The sequence below is a fragment of the Bubalus kerabau genome, chromosome X (genome assembly GCF_029407905.1).
Source record: "Bubalus kerabau isolate K-KA32 ecotype Philippines breed swamp buffalo chromosome X, PCC_UOA_SB_1v2, whole genome shotgun sequence".
Taxonomy (NCBI): domain Eukaryota; kingdom Metazoa; phylum Chordata; class Mammalia; order Artiodactyla; family Bovidae; genus Bubalus; species Bubalus kerabau.
The window spans coordinates 115,279,327-115,300,492 of record NC_073647.1 but is presented as its reverse complement, the minus strand read 5'-3'; the positions used below and the strand labels follow the sequence as shown (position 1 = coordinate 115,300,492).

At 44.1% G+C, this 21,166-nt stretch overlaps 1 protein-coding gene across 2 annotated transcripts in view; it reads right to left on the bottom strand.

Moving 5' to 3' along the window:
- DIPK2B (divergent protein kinase domain 2B) overlaps positions 1 to 19,873 on the bottom strand; it is a 49,002-nt gene extending 29,129 nt beyond the window's left edge. The window contains exons 1-2 of one of the 2 annotated variants that reach the window (XR_008708036.1): positions 19,511 to 19,872; positions 12,993 to 13,257 (exon numbers count right to left, since the gene is read on the bottom strand). Coding sequence is in view for 1 of the 2 variants with exons in the window: in XM_055563512.1 (XP_055419487.1) it covers positions 12,993 to 13,257; positions 19,511 to 19,743 (498 nt within the window). In the remaining variant the exon portion in view is untranslated. Of the gene's footprint in view, positions 1 to 12,992; positions 13,258 to 19,510 lie in introns of both variants that reach the window. The other variant, XM_055563512.1, reaches the window with a different exon arrangement.
- Positions 19,874 to 21,166: the final 1,293 nt, after the last annotated feature.

Sequence of the window (21,166 nt, the reverse complement as noted above, 5' to 3'; positions counted from 1 at the left end):
CTGCATATAAGTTAAATAAACAGGGTGACAATATACAGCCTTGACGAACTCCTTTTCCTATTTGGAACCAGTCTGTTGTTCCATGTCCAGGTCTAACTGTTGCTTCCTGACCTGCATACAAATTTCTCGAGAGGCAGGTCAGGTGGTCTGGTATTCTCATCTGTTTCAGAATTTTCCACAGTTTATTGTGATCCACACAGCCAAAGGCTTTGGCATAGTCAATAAAGCAGAAATAGATGTTTTTCTGGAACCCTCTTGCTTTTTCCATGATCCAGTGGATGTTGGCAATTTGATCTCTGGTTCCTCTGCCTTTTCTAAAACCAGCTTGAACATCAGGAAGTTCACGGTTCACGTATTGCTGAAGCCTGGCTTGGAGAATTTTAAGCATTACTTTACTAGCGTGTGAGATGAGTGCAATTGTGTGGTAGTTTGAGCAATCTTTGGCATTGCCTTTCTTTGGGATTGAAATGAAAATGACCTTTTCCAGTCCTGTGGCCACTGCTGAGTTTTCCAAATTTGCTGGCATATTGAGTACAGCACTTTCACAGCATCATCTTTCAGGATTTGGAATAGCTCAACTGGAATTTCATCACCTCCACTAGCTTTGTTCGTAGTGATGCTTTCTAAGGCCCACTTGACTTCACATTCCAGGATATCTGGCTCTAGGTCAGTGATCACACCATCATGATTATCTGGGTCATGAAGATCTTTTTTGTACAGTTCTTCTGTGTATTCTTGCCATCTCTTCTTAATATCTTCTGCTTCTGTTAGGTCCACAGGGGCAGTTTTGTTCCCCAGGGGACATTTGACTACATCTGGAAACAATTTGGATTGTCACCTCTGGGAGTTATGATGCTACTGGTACCAAGCAGGTGAGGGCTGTGGATGTTGCTAAACATCTTACAATGTACGGAACAGCCCCCACCCTATCCTCCCAACAAAGAATGATCCAGCCTCAAGAGTCAATAGTGACAAGATTGGGAAACCCTGGATTTAGGTGATCAATTTCATTGGCTGCTAGAACAAAGCTCAGTAACCTTTAGGAGAAGGTAACATAATTTAGAGCCTCTTCCATGTGTTATCCTTAAAATTCAGCATATAATGAAAAATTACCCTAAAAGAACACTTACTTCACTGTATTACAGTTATTATATACTTCACTTCTATTAGATTTAAGAGTAATAAACACACCAGTACCCTGTTCCCCTCCATCCCATTCCAATGGTGAAAGTGTAAGGCACTCTGCTGCTGCTGCTGCTGCTAAGTTACTTCAGTCGTGTCCGACTCTGTGCAACCCCATAGATGGCAGCCCACCAGGCTTCCCCATCCCTGGGATTCTCCAGGCAAGAACACTGGAGTGGGTTGCCATTTCCTTCTCCAATACATGAAAGTGAAAAGTGAAAGTGAAGTCGCTCAGTTGTGTCCGACTCTTAGCGACCCCATGGACTGCAGCTTTCCAGGCTCCTCCATCCATGGGATTTTCCAGTCAAGAGTACTGGAGTGTGGTGCCATTGCCTTCTCTGGTAAGTCACTCAGTCATGTCCAACTCTTTGTGACCCCATGGATTATACAGTCCATGGAATTCGCTAGGCCAGAATACTGGAGTGGGTAGCCTTTCCCCGATAACCAAGAAAAAAAGGGGCTTCACTGGTGGTCTAGTGGTTAAGAATCTGCCTTGCAATGCAAGCGACATGAGTTCAATCCCTGGTCTGAGAAGATCCCACATGCCACAGACCAACTCTCAAGCCCTCGAGCTACAACTACTGAGCCCACACGCTGCAGCTACTGAAGCCCGAATGCCTAGAGCCTGTGCTCTGCAACAAGAGAATCCACCACAAGGAGAAGCCCGTGCACCACAACAAAGAGGAGCTCCCATTTGCCGCAACTAGAAAAAAGCCCATGCAGCCATGAAGACCCATCACAGTTTAAAATAAAACAAAATAAAGAAAAAAGAAAACAACCAATAAAAGCAGAGAACTAGAAGTAGAAAAAGAAGTAGAACTAGAGATAATCCAGATATTAAAGTTAGCAAGTATAGAAGTCAAAGTAACTATGATTAAGATTTCAAGAAAATAGAGGAAAAGAGAGACAAAAATAATGAAAGGGAGAGAATTTCAATAGAGAATTGGAATCTATGAAAAAAAGTTAAATGGGTGTTTAGAAATACAAGATACAGTATCTGAAATTACGAAGTTACTGACTGGATTTAACCCCAAACTGGGCAAAGCAGAACATAAAATTAGTGAGCTATGTATGAGAGACAATATATGAAAACTTCAGAAGTAAATGGGGGAATACCTTTGTGGCCATAGGATAATTAGGACATTTAAAATAATTAATAAACTGGACTTCATTTAAATTAAGAATATCAATTTATCAAAAGGTACCATTAGGACAGTGAAAAGGCAAGCTATGGGCTGGGAGAGGATATTTGTAATACATATATCCAACAAAAAGTCTTGTATCCAGAATATAAATGTAACTTTCGCAATGAGACAGACAACCCAATAAAAAATGGACAAACAACATATGCCAACACTTTACAAAAGATGAAACCAGAGTAGCCGATAAGTATATGAAAAGGATCATTATATTGTAAGTTATGAGAAAAATACAAATTCAGCTCACACAATGAGATATTGGTAGACACTCACCAAGATGACTAAAATGAAAAACTAACAATATCAAGTGTGATGAAGATGTGGAACATGGAACTCTGTCTTCCATTGCTTATAGGAAGAAATCAGTACAACTACTTTGGAAACTGTTGGGCAGCATTGACTAAATCTGTCCATAGGTACACAATATAACCCCAAAATATCCTTTCTGTATGCTTGTGTTCACCAACTGACATAGATAAGAATGTTTGCAGAAGTTTTAATGTACAATAACCCAAACTAAATACAACACAGATGTTCATCAACATTAGAATGAATAAACTGACTTCATCATACAATGGACTAGTCTACTGCAATGAAAAACAAGCTACTGATTCATGCAACACTATGGTTAAATAGCTTGACAACATGTTGAGGATGTACTGTGTGATTCCATTTAAATGAAGTTCAAAACCAGGTAAAACTGATTTATGGTGATTTAGTTCAGAATGGTTACTGTTGGGAAGGGATGGGTGGGGTGACTGTTCCATTTTTCCTGGAACTGAGGGGTTTCACAGAATGTGAGACTTTCAGGGCTGAAGCAAGTCTAGTGTCAAGAAAATCAGATGGTTGGTCACCCTAGAGGCTCTTTTTAGGGAAGGGACATGAAAGAGCCTTCTGAGGGGCTGGAAATATTCAGTATCTTGATGTGGACAGTGGTTACAGGAATGAACACATGCGTAAAAATTTATCTAGCTCTACATGTTATATATGCACATTTAAGTGCATAGGTTATACTTTGATTGAAAAACTTAGAAAAGAACTCTATTTTTCAAAGTATTAAGTGAAAATAAACTACAGACCAAGGCCATGGGGAGAATTTTGGTGGATAACAAAATGAAGCCCCAATGTTCATAATGTTTGCCTGTCTTCTTTGATTTGGTGGAGCAAAACAGTGGTGAACAAGAATGGGGTGCCAGAATGTATAAAGGAAGCTTTCATTGTTTGGAATGAGTCTTCCCACCTGGAAGATTCACAGAGACCTTGCAAACAATATTTCTGAATCTCGGGCAGTGAAAGGGGAAAACAGAAAAGGCATGAAAATTCATTTCTGATATTCAAAGGAGCAAGAGGATAGATTTTGCGAAGTACTGCATGATAGGAAATATTCTTAAGACAAGATATTAATAGAATGATTTGTGCACCTCTAAACTGTGGGAAATTCTGAAAGAGATGGGAATACCAGACCACCTGATCTGCCTCTTGAGAAACATGTATACAGGTCAGGAAGCAACAGTTAGACCTGGACATGGCACAACAGACTGGTTCCAAATAGGAAAAGGAGTACATCAAGGCTGTATACTGTCACCCTGCTTATTTAACTTCTATGCAGAGTACATCATGAGAAACGCTGGGCTGGAGGAAGCACAAGCTGGAATCAAGATTGTAGGGAGAAATATCAATAAGCTCAGATATGCAGATGACACCACCCTTATGGCAGAAAGTGAAGAGGAACTCAAAAGCCTCTTGATGAAAGTGAAAGTGGAGAGTGAAAAAGTTGGCTTAAAGCTCAACATTCAGAAAATGAAGATCATGGCGTCTGGTCCCATCACTTCATGGGAAATAGATGGGGAAACAGTGGAAATAGTGTCAGACTTTATTTTTTGGGGCTCCAAAATCACTGCAGATGGTGACTGTAGCCATGAAATTAAAAGACACTTACTCCTTGGAAGGAAAGTTATGACCAACCTAGACAGCATATTAAAAAGCAGAGACATTACTTTGCCAACAAAGGTCTGTCTAGTCAAGGCTATGGTTTTTCCAGTGGTCATGTATGGATGTGAGAGTTGGACTGTGAAGAAAGCTGAGTGCCGAAGAATTGATGTCTTTGAAGTGTGGTGTTGGAGAAGACTCTTGAGAGTCCCTTGGACTGCAAGGAGATCCAACCAGTCCATCCTAAAGGAGATCAGTCCTGGGTGTTCTTTGGAAGGACTGATGCTGAGGCTGAAACTCCAATACTTTGGCCACCTCATGCGAAGAGTTGACTCATTGGAAAAGACCCTGATGCTGGGAGGAATTGGGGGCAGGAGGAGAAGGGAACGACAGAGGATGAGATGGCTGGATGGTATCACTAACTCGATGGACGTGAGTTTGAGTAGACTCCGGGAGCTGGTGATGGACAGGGAGGCCTGGCGTGCTGTGATTCATGGGGTCGCAAAGAGTCGTATACGACTGAGCAACTGAACTGAACTGAGAAGAGAAAGAGATGATCTTAAGTCATTACCGGGGAATCATTTAACAGAATTATTCTAGAATAACTCTTTTTCTTTGATCTGGTCTTTGGCATTTCTACTTTTTAAAATGTATTGATTGTTTCTGTGGCTTAATAAATGGTTTTTAGAATGTAACACATGTATCAATTACTTCTACCAATTTTTTCAAGCAAATATCTTTATAGATTATATATTATATACTATGTAGATAGCCAATCCCCAGGACTCTGAGACAAAGCTACACTCTATCAAAAGCGTTTGCTCCAGAGTAGGTTGCGATAGTGATAGGGATAGCTAGATAGCCAGGAAAGACATCGTAGAAAGAACAAAGGATGGCTTGATTGATTTAAGAAGGGGCGTGCTTGGCTAACATCTAAGTTCAGGAAAAGCTGAGGGCCCAGGGAAGATGAAGTCTGCTCTGATGGTCTGTCTTGGTGACTGTCCAGGCTTCAGTAATGCTTTGTCTGGGGACTGCCTCTATTCTGCATTTAAGACTCATAGGGAAGGAGCCACTGGCAACTCATGTCTACCTTTCCTGAGTCTTCTCTTGCCTCCATTTTCTTCTCCGAACCTGTCTGTGTTAAGGGAAACCTTTCACTGTCTCCTTTTCACTCTTGAGATTAAGAATAATTTAGGAGTCATTTTCGATGATGGGTTGGATAATCTATGAGTGCTGTTTCTTTTTAAAAAAAATTATTTATTTTTGACGTGTACACACTGCTATACTTATTTATTTATAGCTCACCAGGTCTTCCCTGGTGGCTCAGATGGTAAAGAATCTGCCTGCAGTATGGGAGACCCAGGTTTGATCCATGGGTCAGGAAGATCACCTGGAGAAGGGAATGGCAATCCACTCCAGTATTGTTGCCTGGAGAATTCCATGGACAGAGGAGGCTGGTGGGCTACAGTCCACGGGGTCGCAAAGAGTCGGACACAACTGAGCAATAACGCATACACACACTGCTAAGTTATCAGACTGCATTGCATATACTTTGTCTCTCCCAGTGGGGTGTTATCTCTCAGAGTGCAGGGGCCTTGTCTGGACAGCCTTATACCCTCCTAGGGTCTAGGATATGTCCTGCACATACCCCTTCAATATTTTTTTTAATAAAATTTAAACAAAAAGAAATTTTAACATTCCTTTAGCAGTTACCTGTAAAACTATATTCTGATTAAATGGTTAATACACACTTTGGTTACTTTATTTCTCTTAATGTATGTGTATGGTGATTTCATACAGTTCATGGGGTTCTCAAGGCAAGAATACTGAAGTGGTTTGCCGTTCCCTTCTCCAGTGGACCACATTCTGTCAGACCTCTCCACCATGACCCGCCCATCTTGGGTGGCCCCACGGGCTTGGCTTAGTTTCATTGAGTTAGACAAGGCTGTGGTCCTAGTGTGATTAGATTGACTGGTTTTCTGTGAGTATGGACCTAACAGAAGCAGAAGATATTAAGAAGAGGTGGCAAGAATACACAGAAGAACTGTACAAAAAAGATCTTCATGACCCAGATAATCACAATGGTGTGATCACTCACCTAGAGCCAGATATCCTGGAATGTGAAGTCAAGTGGGCCTTAGAAAGCATCACTATGAACAAAGGTAGTGGAGGTGATGGAATTCCAGTTGAGCTATTTCAAATCCTGCAAGATGATGCTGTGAAAGTGCTGCCCTCAATATGCCCGCAAATTTGGGAAACTCAGCAGTGGCCACAGGACTGGAAAAGGTCAGTTTTCATTCCAATCCCAAAGAAAGGCAATGCCAAAGAATGCTCAAAGTACCACACAATTGCACTCATCTCACACGCTAGTAAAGTACTGCTCAAAATTCTCCAAGCCAGGCTTCAGCAATACATGAACCGTGAACTTCCTGATGTTCAAGCTGGTTTTAGAAAAGGCAAAGGAACCAGAGACCAAATTGCCAACATCTGCTGGATCATCGAAAAAGCAAGAGAGTTCCAGAAAAACATCTCTTTCTGCTTTATTGACTATGCCAAAGCCTTTGGCTGTGTGGATCACAATAAACTGTAGAAAATTCGGAAAGAGATGGGAATACCAGACCACCTGACCTGCCTCTTGAGAAATTTGTATGTAGGTCAGGAAGCAACAGTTAGACCTGGACATGGAACAACAGACTGGTTCCAAATAGGAAAAGGAATACCTTTTCCTATTTGTCACCCTGCTTATTTAACTTATATGCAGAGTACACCATGAGAAATGCTGGACTGGAAGAAGCACAGCTGGAATCAAGATTGCCGGGAGAAATATCAATAACCTCAGATATGCAGATGACACCACCCTTATGGCAGAAAGTGAAGAGGAACTAAAAAGCCTCTTGATGAAAGTGAAAGAGGAGAGTGAAATAGTTGGCTTAAAACTCAACATTCAGAAAACGAAGATCATGGCATCCGGTCCCATCACTTCATGGGAAATAGATGGGGAAACGGTGGAAACAGTGTCAGACTTTATTTTTTGGGGCTCCAAAATCACTGCAGAAGGTGACCGTAGCCATGAAATTAAAAGACGCTTACTCCTTGGAAGAAAAGTTATGACCAACCTAGATAGCATATTGAAAAGCAGAGACATTACTTTGCCAACAAAGGTCCGTCTAGTCAAGGCTATGGTTTTTCCAGTGGTCATGTATGGATGTGAGAGTTGGACTGTGAAGAAAGCTGAGCGCTGAAGAATTGATGCTTTTGAACTGTGGTGTTGGAGTAGACTCTTGAGAGTCCCTTGGACTGCAAGGAGATCCAACCAGTCCATTCTGAAGGAGATCAGCCCTGGGATTTCTTTGGAAGGAATGATGCTAAAGCTGAAACTCCAGTACTTTGGCCACCTCATGCGAAGAGTTGACTCATTGGAAAAGACCCTGATGCTGGGAGGGATTGGGGTCAGGAGGAGAAGGGGACGACAGAGGATGAGATGGCTGGATGGCATCACTGACTCAATGGACAGGAGTCTGAGTGAACTCCGGGGGTTGGTGATGGACAGGGAGGCCTGGCGTGCTGTGATTCATGGGGTCTTAAAGAGTCGGACACGACTGAGCGACGAATTGAACTGAACTGATGGTGGTTTAGTCACTAAGTCGTGTCCAACTGTTGTGACTCCATGGACTGTAGCCCACCAGGCTCCTCCTCTGTCCATGGAATTTTCCAGATAAGAATACTGCCGTTTCTTTCTCTAGGGGATCTTCCCAACCCAGAGATTGAACTTGGGTCTCCTTCACTGCAGGCAGAGTCTTTACTGACTGATCCCCCTGTGCCTCTTGCATGTCCTACATTGGCAGGCAGGTTGTTTACCACTAGCACCACCTGGGAAACCCATTTCTTATTGTATTTATGTAAAAAAAGGAATTGAGACAAGGGAAGTAAAATTGCCAGGCATCTTGCTTTAAACAAAGCTTCCTGAACACTCTATACCACCATCTAGTGAGAGAAAAAACTCCACTTCCCACCTGACAAGAAACAGGGTTAGCATAGAGAACAATGTCCAGAGTGGATGACAGTTGAGGGGATGGGAGGAGGACCCGATGGAGGAACTGTTTTTCCTCTGATTAGCCACGTGCTGCTAAGGGTGGTTGGTTCTTGGCACTTGGTGTAACAGCAGAGGAAGCCTTCTTTGTGGCTTTGTGAACAAGCACATCATGATAAACTCTGGGTGCTGTCCTTGGCCATGGCTCTATTTGTGGGCTCGTAATTTAGGCTGTGGGATATTCCCGTCAGAACAATGCAGGTTTTGGAGGAGAAAAGTCATGGTTTTATTAGCGTAAGTGCCACAGACACACACCCACATACGTTGCCTTGTTTCACCCTTTTGCTGATTCCTGGTCCAGTCCAGCCTCCTTGGCAGCCCTTAGCTGCAGTGTATTGCCTATGTCTCAAGAGAGGGTCCTTGGTATTAATACAAAATTGCACTTGGCATCTGATGGTGAGCACTGGATCTTTTCATCCAAGTCGACTTTTCTAAGCAACGCCAACAGTCCAGGTTCTGAGGGCCCTGCACCAGTCAGATCCCTCCTGCCTTCAATTTTCTTTTATTTCTTCATTTCTCCTTCCTTCCCTGCCTTGCCAGTTTTCTGAGCCAACTCATCAGTTTCTTGTGGCTCCTTTTGTCTCCTCCAAACATACATCAGCACATCCTCACTCAAATCCGCACACTTGAGGGTCCTGGCCTAGATCCCTGGTGGAAAGCGGCTCTTGAGGAATTCAGAAAAAGCACACTGAAGCCATGTGCCGAATGGCCTTGCCGATAGGCAGAGTTGGCATTGGGCCATTTAATATAGAGCTGAAGGATGAGGCAAGTCTCCCTACCATCCATTCTACAATCTCTCTCCAGTTGACTCCTGAAACTTCCATGTGAAAAGAGAAATACTATAATTTCTAAATTATAAATCAGGACTTTATGTCTGACTGATTATCAGAAAAATAGGGTAGAGCTATTTGGCCAAATCTAGGATGAATTGGCAGTTACATAGATGTCACCTCATAGTCCAGCTGAAATCATGACAGAGGCTGCTTGCATGGAACACTATCGAGTAGAATTCCAGGGCTACATCTGGGTTTTGTGGGGGAAATGATGCAGGGAGGTATTAGGAAGGTCTGAGATAGACATGGGATGGGCTAGTGGGAGCATCATAATAATGACTTTACAAACAAATGGTTTCTCAGAGGGCTACAGTGAAATGCTATTAGCTGTTAACATCCTGGCATGAATTAAATTATTAATGTCACCTGTCACTCCTCAGGGCTCTAAGTGAATGGAGTCAGAGGATTGGTGAAGTTTTGTAAATGGCTTATTTTTCCTTTTTTATTAAGGCAAAATTTATATCACGTAAAATTCATCATTTGGACCATTTTAAGGTCATGTATGGATGTGAGAGTTGGACTGTGAAGAAAGCTGAGTGCTGAAGAATTGATGCTTTTGAACTGTGGTGTTGGAGAAGACTCTTGAGAGTCCCTTGGACTGCAAGGAGATCCAACTAGTCCATTCTAAAGGAGATCAGACCTGGGATTTCTTTGGAAGGAATGATGCTGAGGCTGAAACTCCAATACTTTGGCCACTTCATGCGAAGAGTTGACTCACTGGAAAAGACTCTGATGCTGGGAGGGATTGGGGGCAGGAGGAGAAGGGGAAAACAGAGGATGAGATGGCTGGATGGCATCACTAACTCGATGGACATGAGTTTGAGTAAACTCTGGGAGTTGGTGATGGACAGGGAGGTCTGGCATGCTGTGATTCATGGGGTCGCAAAGAGTCGAACACGACTGAGCGACTGAACTGAACTGAAGGTGAACAATTCAGTGGCTTTTGGTTGTATGACTATCACCACTATCTAACTCCAGAAATTTTCATCACCCCGAGAGATTCTGTGTATCTATTAAAGAGTCACTCTTAATTCTCTTCTCCTCTCAGCCTCTGGCAACGACTACAATATGGATGGGCTGCCCAGGTGGAGATAATGGTAAAGAACCCACCTGCCAATGCAGGAGATGTAAGAGACGCAGGTTTGACCCCTGGGTGGGGAAGATCCCCTAGAGAAGAAAATGGCAACCCATTCCAGTATTCTTGCCTGAAGAATTCCATGGACAGAGGAGCCTAGTGGGCTACAGTCTGTGGAGTTGCAAAGAGTTGGACCCAACTGAACAACTAACACTTTTACTTTCAGGACTCAGCCACAGTTTCTAGTTCCCAGGGATCTTCTGCTTTTACCACAGCATCTATACTCATCAAGGTAGGTGACACTAGATGTACATGGCAGGTTGCTTTGGACTTTCTAGAGCTTCTAGGATAATCTCCACTGCATTCTGAAGTGTCTAGAAGTGAGGGAAAGAGGGAGTCTTTCTTAGTTCAAAGCCCAAGACCAGTTTGGTCACTTTCTGTGGAATCCCAAATGTATCTTATGCGCCAGGAAGCTCTGTCCTTTGGTCATGGTCCAGGTCCCAGGTGCAAATAGTCTGGGGCCAGTGACTTGGGAGAACTGTGCCTGTCAGCAAGGGAGCAGACAACAATGAGAGCAGGAAGAAGTGATGGGATTTTCAAGGGGTTCTGAAACAATTCCTTGTGTATCTTGTTTTACTCTTCCTGGGGACTCCTATTTGTGCCTGAGCACATAATTGAGGCAAAGCCCAGGAGGTCTCATATTAGTCCTTCCCATGTGGCCAGCCTGAGAATGACAGATGGTGGGTACCCCAGGCCAGTGCAGGGAGGGTGTGTCTGCAGGCAGAGGATGTGTCTGCAGGTGCAGAAAGAGGCACAAGGCCATTACACCTAGGGTGTGTACCATGGTGTGGGCTGTGATATCTGTCCTCTGTTTTCTGTTTCTGCCCCGTGTTGAGCAGCTCCCATAAGGTTCTTCCCACCTGAGTCTCCAATTCCTATCTCCCACACCAACTCCAAGATCCTTAGGCTGGGTCCTGCCACCACCTCCCCAGCCTGGGAATAGCTTGACTTCCTCTGGCTTATTCTTTCCCCATTCCAGGCCAGTGAGATTTGTAAAGTACAGAGTACAAAAGGACTACGTGTAAAGTTCAGTGTCAGATGATGGCCATGTTACCTGCAGCTTGATTCCTTTTGATTTCTAAGCAGTTTCCACACAACCATAAGGCAAAGTCACATGGTCTTGCCACGTGGTTGAGATATCTAGGGACCAGTGATTCTGCTTTGTTCTGGGTGACTCATCTTGAACACACCAAAGGGAAGGTCTATTAGTGCTCAGAAATTACCTGGGCAGCCTTATGTGCCCATTTGAAGGGGCTAGTGGTCTAGGGACTTTGAGAAACAATCTTGGCATGCCCCCGAGGAATGCCAAATCCTCCAGCCTCATCATGGCAGGAAGATTGAGGTGAGTTCTTCTTCCTCATCTTTGCTAAAGGTGAGTGGCTCCTCAATCTTTTGAGGTGGCATTGTCTGCCTTAAGGGGCTGGGCTGGATGTGCGTGGAGGTGCATGACTATGTTGGTTTGGATAAAAATCAGATGATACCAGCAATGACAGTGCAGGAGAGGACAAACACAGGGTAAGATGTCACCGGCATGTGCCAAAGCTCTGAAGGCAGCCTACTCATGGGAGTGGGTGGGAACTCTCAAATGGGAGGAGGGAGCTGCGTTACCGGAGTCTGCTTTCGCAGTGACTTACGTTTGGTTCTTCTTTATGGTGGGAGATGAAAAAGGAAGCTGATTTTCAAAGTAGGGTCTCTGGATCATGAAAGAGGATGTATATGGAAGCTTCTAAGACAGCCACATGGAGAATAGAGAATAGACTTATGGACATGGGCAGGGGAAGGAAGGAGAAGGTAAGATGAATGGAAAGAGTATCATGGAAGGATATACACTACCATATGTAAGATAGACAATGGAAATTTGCTGTATGACTCAGGGAACTCAAATCAGGGCTCTGTAACAACCTAGAGGGGTGGGAAAGGATGGGAGGTGGGAGGGAGGTTCAAGAGGGAGGGGACATAGGTATACCTGTGGCTAATTCATGTTGATGTATGGCAGAAACCAATGCAATATTGTAAAGCAATTATCCTTCAATTAAAAATAAAATCGTTATGAATATTCCAAAGAAAGACAGTGACAGTTCAGGGGTTAGCAAACATTGTAGGCGAGCTAAGCCCTTTTGGGGGAGGGGGCAAGGTTGGTGAGGGTCATCCCGTCAGATGTTCAGACCAGAGATGGCAGCTAGGAACTGTTTCCCAAAGAGTCCCTCAGGGTCACATCGGAGAGAATGGAGAATGACAATGGGAGCAGTCCCTACAACTAAACCACTTTGTGAAGTTGCTCAGTCGTGTCCGACTCTTTGTGACCCTATGGACTGTAGTCTGCCAGCCTCCTCTGTCCATGGGATTTTCCAGGCAAGAATACTGGAGTGGTTACCGTTTCCTTCTCCAGCGGATCTTCCCGACCCAGGGATCAATCCTGGGTCTCCTGCCCTGTAGTCAGACTCTTTGTTGTCTGAGCCATCAGGAAACCTCTTTAGTTCCTGTCTTGTCACAAGCCACGTTGTTTCATGACACTGTTTTATCCCACTTTAGACAAACTACAATTCCTTTTGCCCAGACAGACTGAGATGTGGGCTGGCAATGGTACCCCCCGTTCTCCTGCCCCCCACAGCCAGGACACTCACCCGCACCAGGTCTGGTGTGAGTCGCTTGGCCTGCAGCCATTTCTGGAACCTCCCTGTTTTCCGCAGGACACGCTCAATACTGCAGGTCTTGGGAGCAGCTGCGGAGGCACAGATCCTCCCGTCTGAGATCTTGTTTTGCTGTTTGCTGACCAGCCTTGAGATCTCCACTGGGCGCCAGGTTTTGAAATCATCTGAGTAATTTGCAGAGTAAGAAGGCAAGTCGTCAGGAGGTGGTCCGAGGTGTAAGGCCAGCCCGTTGTCAAACCTGAAAAAGCATCAGCCATTTTCAGATCAGCCTGGGAACTGGAGAGAAGGAACTAGGCAGGGACCAGTCACACTGCCAGAGCCAGCAGAGCCCGAGGACAGGGACATAGGGGCCCACGTCTGCTCGGATCCATTTCTTCTCCCTAGACTGGGGTGCTCCAGGCTCTTTCTGTCAAAGGACTATTTTTGTTTTCTCAGGCTTAAGGAAGTTTATAGGTGATGTCAGAAACGGTGAGGGATCTGCATACCAGACACAAACTTTATCTTCTTCCCTTAACTGGCTTTCTGTGAAGGCAGAAGTTTTACACATGCTAGTACCTTTGATTCTTCTCATGTCCCATCCCCACTTTACAGATGTGGAAGCAGGCTTACAGAGCTTAAGTGCCTTGCCCAAAGTCAGATAATATGTGGCTAAGCAGGGGTGCAAACCCCGGGCTCTCTGTCAGCAAAACCCATGATCTTTCTCCTTCGCTACCCTGGTTCTAGTTGCAGCATGTGGAATCTAGTTCTCTGGCCCCTTGCATTGGGAGTGTGGGGTCTTAACCACTGGACCACCAGAGAAGACCTGAAACCAAAGTTCTTGAAGAAGCTTATCATCCTGCACTGGGGAGAGCACTACCCGCTTCATATCCAACCCCAAATGGCCCCATCAATTTTTCTTTCAGTCCAAAGATTTAAGTTAGCAGTCCCAGCCAAGTGTCAGGGAACAGTGGCTGTTAAAGGGTCAGCAGAATCAAAGCTATCTGGGATCCAGGAGGTGTGTGATTCCACACAATGGCCCGGGCAGTGCTAGATGCTCCCCAGGGGAGAGGCACTGGCCTATTACCATTTGCTGATTTTCTACGCCCACCCCACAGTGACCCTTTTCTCCAGTCATCTCTCTAGCTGTGTGCTAACATTTCCCTCAGGAAAGAATGCTAAATCTTCTTCTCATTCATGTATGAAAAATTACTAAAAAAATTGTGTATCTTCATTATTATTGAGGGTTACACTGCAAATGAAAATTAGGTGTATATGTTATATATTTTCTTTTTTAAAAAATAAATAATTATTTTATTGAAGTATAGCTGAATTACAATGTTGTGCTAACTTCTACTGTATAGCAAAGTGATTCAGTTACATGTATATATACATTGTTTTCCATATTCTTTTCCAGTATGATTTATCACAAGATATTGAATATAGTTCCCTGTGCTACACAGAAGGACCTCACTTTTAATTTAATTTCAATAAGAATATTTAAATTCTTATTATTGGGCATTACTGGGCAACCTCACGATAATGAGTTTTCGAGGAACTAGCTCCACACCCTACATTGTATTTTTTTCTCACTTACATGACACAGTTACCCTAAGAGACTGCAAGCTTTTCTAAGAAGATGCTCTAAGAAACTGTCAGTCAATACCTTCTGTGATACTGGACTGTTCAAACTTCAATGGAAATAGGCACAAAGAATTCTGTTCCAGGACATTGCCACAAATCTGTTTAAAAAGACCAAATGCCAAAAACTTGCAAGGAATCAATTTTACTGGCATTTTTAGGACAATCATGGGAATTGATCCTCCCCACTGGGAGGATAAGGAAGGGCCTAGGGCCCTGAGGCAGGCCTGTCTGTTTCCTGTAGCTGCTCTTGTTCAGGCGGGTTCAAACCACTTCTCCCCAAGGGCCAGTAACTTCTCCAGGCAAGTAACTAAGGGTCTACAACCGGGTGGCTCTTTTAGATAACAATAACAGCAACGCACATTTATGAATCACTTTAGCAATCACTTTGCTAAACACTTTATGTGCCATAATTCAGTTATACCTTTCAACAAACCTATGAGGTCAGCGCTGCTGTTATCATGCAGATAAGGAAACTGAGGCACAGAAATGTTAAGTGCTTTACTCCAAGTCACACAGCCAGGAACTGGAGGAAGTAGCCTTCAGGGCTCCAGAGCTTGTCCTCTGAACCGCTTTGCTGCTACTTAGTCCTTTATCACGGAGAAGGCAATGGCACCCCACTCCAGTACTCTTGCCTAGAAAATCCCATGGACGGAGGAGCCTGGAAGGCTGCAGTCCATAACTGAGGGTCGGACATGACTGAGCAACTTCACTTTCACTTATCACTTTCATGCACTGGAGAAGGAAATGGCAGCCCACTCCAGTGTTCTTGCCTGGAGAATCCCAGGGACGGGGGAGCCCGGTGGGCTGCCGTCTATGGGGTCACACAGAGTCAGACACGACTGAAGTGACTTAGCAGTAGCAGTAGCAGCAGTCCTTTATCATCCATTTTATGAATTAGCTCTTGGGAACAAACTGGTAACATTATTAGGGGTTATAGCTGTGTGCTAAGTCCCTTCAGTCATGTCTGACTCTTAGTGACCCCATGGACTGTAGCCCACCAGGCTCCTCTGTCCACGGGATTCTCCAGGTAAGAATACTGAAGTAGATAGCCATGCTCTGCTCCTGGGGATCTTCCCTACCCAGGGATCGAACCCAGATCTCCTGCATTGCAGACGGATTCTTAACTGTCTGAGCCACCAGGAAAGCCCATGAATACTGGAGTGGGTAGCTTATCCCTTCTCCAGGGGATCTTCCTGACCCAGGAATCAATAGGGAACAGATAGGGAAAGAAGGAAAGATGACATCATCCACCAATCATGTGTCTTCAGCCTACCCAGTCGGCCTCAGGAGCTCACCCTCTGTTGCTGAACAACAAGCATTGTCCAGTTCTTAATGAGGACAGGTCCTGGAGTGCTAATGCTTGTCTGGCAACAGCATTTCAGCTTACCATCTGAAAGTCTGGGATGGGTTTTCTCATAAGGCAGCATCATGATCATTTTTCAAAGTGGAGAAATGTTTGGAGGTGAACAAGAACAAGATGAACAAACACACCTTTGGAAAGAGAGGCGAAGGATGTGAATTTGCAGACCATTTATCAAAGAAGAAATACAAAAGGCCAAGAAGTCTGAAAAAAGGGCTCAACTCAGAAGAATATACAAAGCAAAAATAATAGTACTAGTAAACATTTCTGAGTGTGCAAGAAGTAAACTCTATAGGCAGAAGTCTCCATTTGGCTATATATACATATATGTCTCAAAATTCTAAAAATTCACTAGATTTTTTTGACCCAGAAATTTTACCTTTTAGAATTTGTTATAGGAATTAATTACTGATATGCATAAAAGTCTAACCACAAGGAGGTTCAATATAGCACTGTTTTTAATAACATAAAGTGCAAAAAGCCCTAGTTGTCCCACCACAGTGATTTAGTTAAATAAATTAGGATTGACTGATGCAATCGAATACCATGAAACTGCTAAAAATCAAATTGTGGGGAATAGTTAATGTGGAAAAATCTTCCCGATATATTGTTAAATAAAAGTTTCCAAAAGAGTGCATAATATGCTCACATTTTTGTTGAAAAAATTTTAATCCACACTTAGCAAAAAGGTAGTAAGGGTCATACACCAAAATGTTAATGAAGCGGTGATCCTTGATGAGGAATTGTCTGAGATCTTTATTTTGTGTTTTCTTTAATCGATATTTCCTGAAGATTCTAAAATAAAAATATATCACTTTTAAAATAAGGAAATAACTATTTACAATGTAGAGAAAAGGACTATAAACAAGGCTACATTTCCAGACCCATTCACTGGCCTCAGTTTCCTTGCATTGAGAATGTGATTTCTCAACGTGAAGCGTTCCAGACCCTAAACTGCCCTGCCTGGTGATTTCCTGCTTGGATCTGCATACTTCCCTTTCAGGCAGGCACATGTGGAAAATGAATTCTGAGGGAGCTGAAGTAATATCCTGAACTCGAACTGGAACACAAACCTATTTGGGGAAATGCTTCCTGAATTTGGCCATTACTTGCCTGATGAGAAAAGCCTCATTTCTTTCCACTTGGTGAAGAGTCAACTGTAACATTCATATAGTCTTGTTTACTTATCTGGAGGAGGAGGTGAGTCTGGAGCTCTTCCTCAGGTGAATCTCTTAATTTCCCTCCCTCCTATCTTAAAATATGTCCATATTTTCACTGCCTTTTTCCTCTAAGGAATCAGTTCCACCCACTTCCCCTGTGTTACTGATTTTATTCATCCCATTTCTCAGGTGGGAATTCTTAAGTTCATTTTCCACATCTCCATCTTTCTTTCCTCTTGCATTGAGTTGATCAACAAAATAAGTCTCCAGCTAAATTGACTTGCATCCTTCCTGCTCAGCTTTGTTCTCAATGATCTTTCTCTTGGATGAGGAGAACTGGTCTGCATCACCTGGCCATTCTGCACACTGCTTTCCAGAAGATCTTTGCAAAATACTGGCCTCATCTTGTCCCCACCCTACGTAACACCCTCACCATTGCCTGCTACAGAACTCCTGTAGGTGGAAGTCTTTCAATTTTTCAACATTCAAAATGCTTTAAAAACGATAATAGAATACACACACACACACACACACACACACACACACACACACACGTGTGTGTGTGTGTGTGTGTGTGTTTGCGCTCAGTCATGTCTGACTCTTGGCAACCCCATGGACTATAGCCCGCCAGGCTCCTCTGTCCATGGGATTTTTCCAAGCAAGAATGCTGGAGTGGGTTGCCATTTCCTCCTCCAGTGAATCTTTCCAATGCAGGGCTCAAACCTGCGTCTCCTGTGTCTCCTGCTTGGCAGGCATTTTCTTTATCACTGAGCCACCTGGGAAACCCATATATATGTCTCCACATATATATATGCACTACCATATATAAAATAGATCACTAATAAGGATCTGCTGTGTAGCACAAGGAACTCTACTCAGTATTCTGTAATAACCTATATGGGAAAAAAATCTAAAAAAGAATTAATATATGTGTATAGATACTGATTCACTTTTCTATATACCTGAAACTAACATTACATTGTAAATCAGCTACACTCCAATACAAATTTTAAAAAAACAGTCTACTAGGAAAAGTTCATTTCAACTCCCTGTGATATCTACCATCTCACAAAAGAAGTTCAAAATTTTTATTGGTATTTTCTGTTTGTTATTTCTGTTTAGTAACTTAGTGGAATACTCAAGTTTTGGTTAATGTAGATTGAAAATAAAATTATTGTCAGTTAATGCCTTCTGCCTGATCACCAAATCTTACAAGTCAAGGGCATAAGAGAAGAGGTCTATTACAAAGTGTCTTTGATATTGAGAAGGCTGGAGACCACTGGCTCACAGGTTAGGGTCCCAATTCCTTGGTATGGCATTCAAGGCCCCCTGCCCCTTGCAATCTCCTCCTTGTACCATGCCTCCACATGGGCCCCATGCTCCAGCCACGAAGGCACACCTTTGGGCCTTTGCTTAAGCTGATCCTTCTACCTTAAGCTGCTCTCCTCCCACTTAATTTCAGCTCATCATCCTTCATGGCTGTGCTCAGAAGCCCTTCTCTAGTCCCCATTTGGAATTAAAATTCTCTCCCTGGAATTCCCCAAGGTCCTTTACACTTCACTTCTGGCCTGCATCAGATCAGGCCTTATTGCTATTTGTAACACTGTTCCCTACCTCCTGAACCCCTGGAGTGCAAGAACCAGAGTTATAGCAATGTCATTATAGCACGTACTGGGCCTTGGCCATAGTAAAGGTTCATTGAACATGAGTTGACAGGGTTGAATTCCAGAGCATGGTACCATTCTCTGGAGAGAGCCATGTGCATGAGATTTATTAAACTTAGGTTTTCCTCTGATCAAGGTAACAGTTCACAACAGAAAACTCATTCAGAAACTTTGGAGCGAACTGCTTTGGTTTGAGTCCCAGATATGCCACTTATTAGGTGGTGACCTCGAGCCAGTCACTGAACCTTGCTAGGTTGCTGTTCACTATCTGAATCATGGGTGCGAATCTCTAACTCCCAGGATTGTTGTGAGGTGAAAATAACAATAGCTTAAAAATGTTCATCACATAGTAAGCTTTCTATAAATTTTATTTCCCTGCTACTATGAGAAATGAACTTGGCAAACTCAATACTCCCGGGCTACTTCATTCATGAAAAAGAAAACTTTAGAACTTTATGCTCCCACTTCCAAAGGAAATGTTGGATTTAGCATTTAGAGCTGGAATTAGACTTCACACCTTCCCTCCTCTGCATCCCAACCTTAACCCATTACCACTATAATTAAATGGCTTTGCTTCAGCTCGCACCCAAAAACTACACCCTGACTTGTTTTCAAGAAATTCCTGGACCTCATCACATGAAGGGAACAACATTTTGCCCCTCAGAGTTATCCAACTGAGATTCTGACCTTATTTCTTCTTTAAAGAACTTCTTGCAAATAGATGTCCCGATGCAGGCGTTACATTTATCAAGACCGAGGAAAGTCTTTCCCAAATTGTAGCTCATTCGGACTCGGGATACCGGAGAAGGAGAGGGAGAAGCCGGTGAGGAGACAGAGCAGCTCAGGCCGGAGACCCACAGCAGCAAGAACGGCCAGCCCAGGTGGAGGGCGGCAGCTCTGGGCCCCAGCCGAGGCTCCATCGTAGGCTCAGGATTCCAGCTGCACCCACTTAGGGCTGCGCAGAGGCAGGTCTTGGCAAAAGAGAAGGGGCTGGCTTTAGGGCGCTGACCCCATCCCAGCGTCACAGGTTTCTGCTGGAGGATGCTAAGGACCTTGGGGCTAACGAGGCTGGGGAGGAGGTGAGGAAGTCCGTGGAGGATGCTGATAAAACCGTTTCCAGAGTTACTCTTCCTCTGCCCCGGGGCGGCTGCTGTAGGCTGGGGAGGGGCTGAAGGGCAGATTTCGGGATGGACAATGGCCAGGGCCTCCCTATGCAGTCCTTTTGACAAACACAGGATATCCTGGCTGTGCAGGAAAGGTCCAGGCAGGATGTATGTCCGACCTGGTTTCCACCTGGGAGTTTTAAAGGATCCTGAAGGCCTCCACCCTCCACTGTTTTAATTCTGGGTGTATCTGTCCCTATGGATCACACACACACACACACACACACCCCAACCCCTCCCCAGCCCCCTGCTGTGGATAATTCGGCCTGCCCCTCACCAGCCATATTTGGCTATGAAAGAACTAGAAGTTAGTTCACCAGCCATTAAGCAGCACATTTTGATTTGAAAGGTGAAGCCTTTTTACCGCTTAGGGCAGGGGTCCCCAACCTTTTTGGCACCAGGGACTGTTTCGTGGAAGACAAATTTCCCGTGGACAACGGGGGTGGGGGGATGGTTTGGGGATGATTCAAGAACATCACATTTATTGCGCAGTTTATTTCTATTAGTATTACATTGTGCTATATAATGAAATAATTATACAGCTCACTGTAATGGGAGCCCTGAACTTGTTTTCCGAGCTTAGGTGGCGACAAGAGTGATGGGGAGTAGCTGTAAATATGGGTGAAGCTTTGCTCGCTCACCCGCTGCTCACCTCCTGCTGTGCAGCCCAGGTCCTAACAGGCCATGGACCAGTTCTGGTCAATGGCTAAGGGTTGGGGACCCCTGGCTTAGGAAACAGAAAAACTCAATAGAGTTTATGCTTCAGCTCTTCTTGCCTATCTGAGAAGAAAGGAGGGGAAAGGACCCGATGGCCTCTGGTGTGATGGGGAAAGCACCAGAAAGATCCTTGTGCCTGCACCCAACTGTGTCTACCCTTCTCCCCACTTACCTGAAAATCCCTCTTCCTTTAGCTCAGTTGGTAAAGAATCCGCCTGCAATGCAGGAGACCCCGGTTCAATTCCTGGGTAGGGAAGATCCACTGGAAAGGGATAGGCTACCCACTCCAGTATTCTTGGGCTTCCCTGGTGGCTCAGCTGGTAAAGAATCCACCTGCAGTGCAGGAGACCTAGGTTCGATCCCTGGGTTGGGAAGATTCCCTGGCAAAGAGTATATGTCAACCCACTCCAGTATCCTGGCCTGGAGAATTCCATGGACTGTATAGTCCATGGGATTGCAAAGA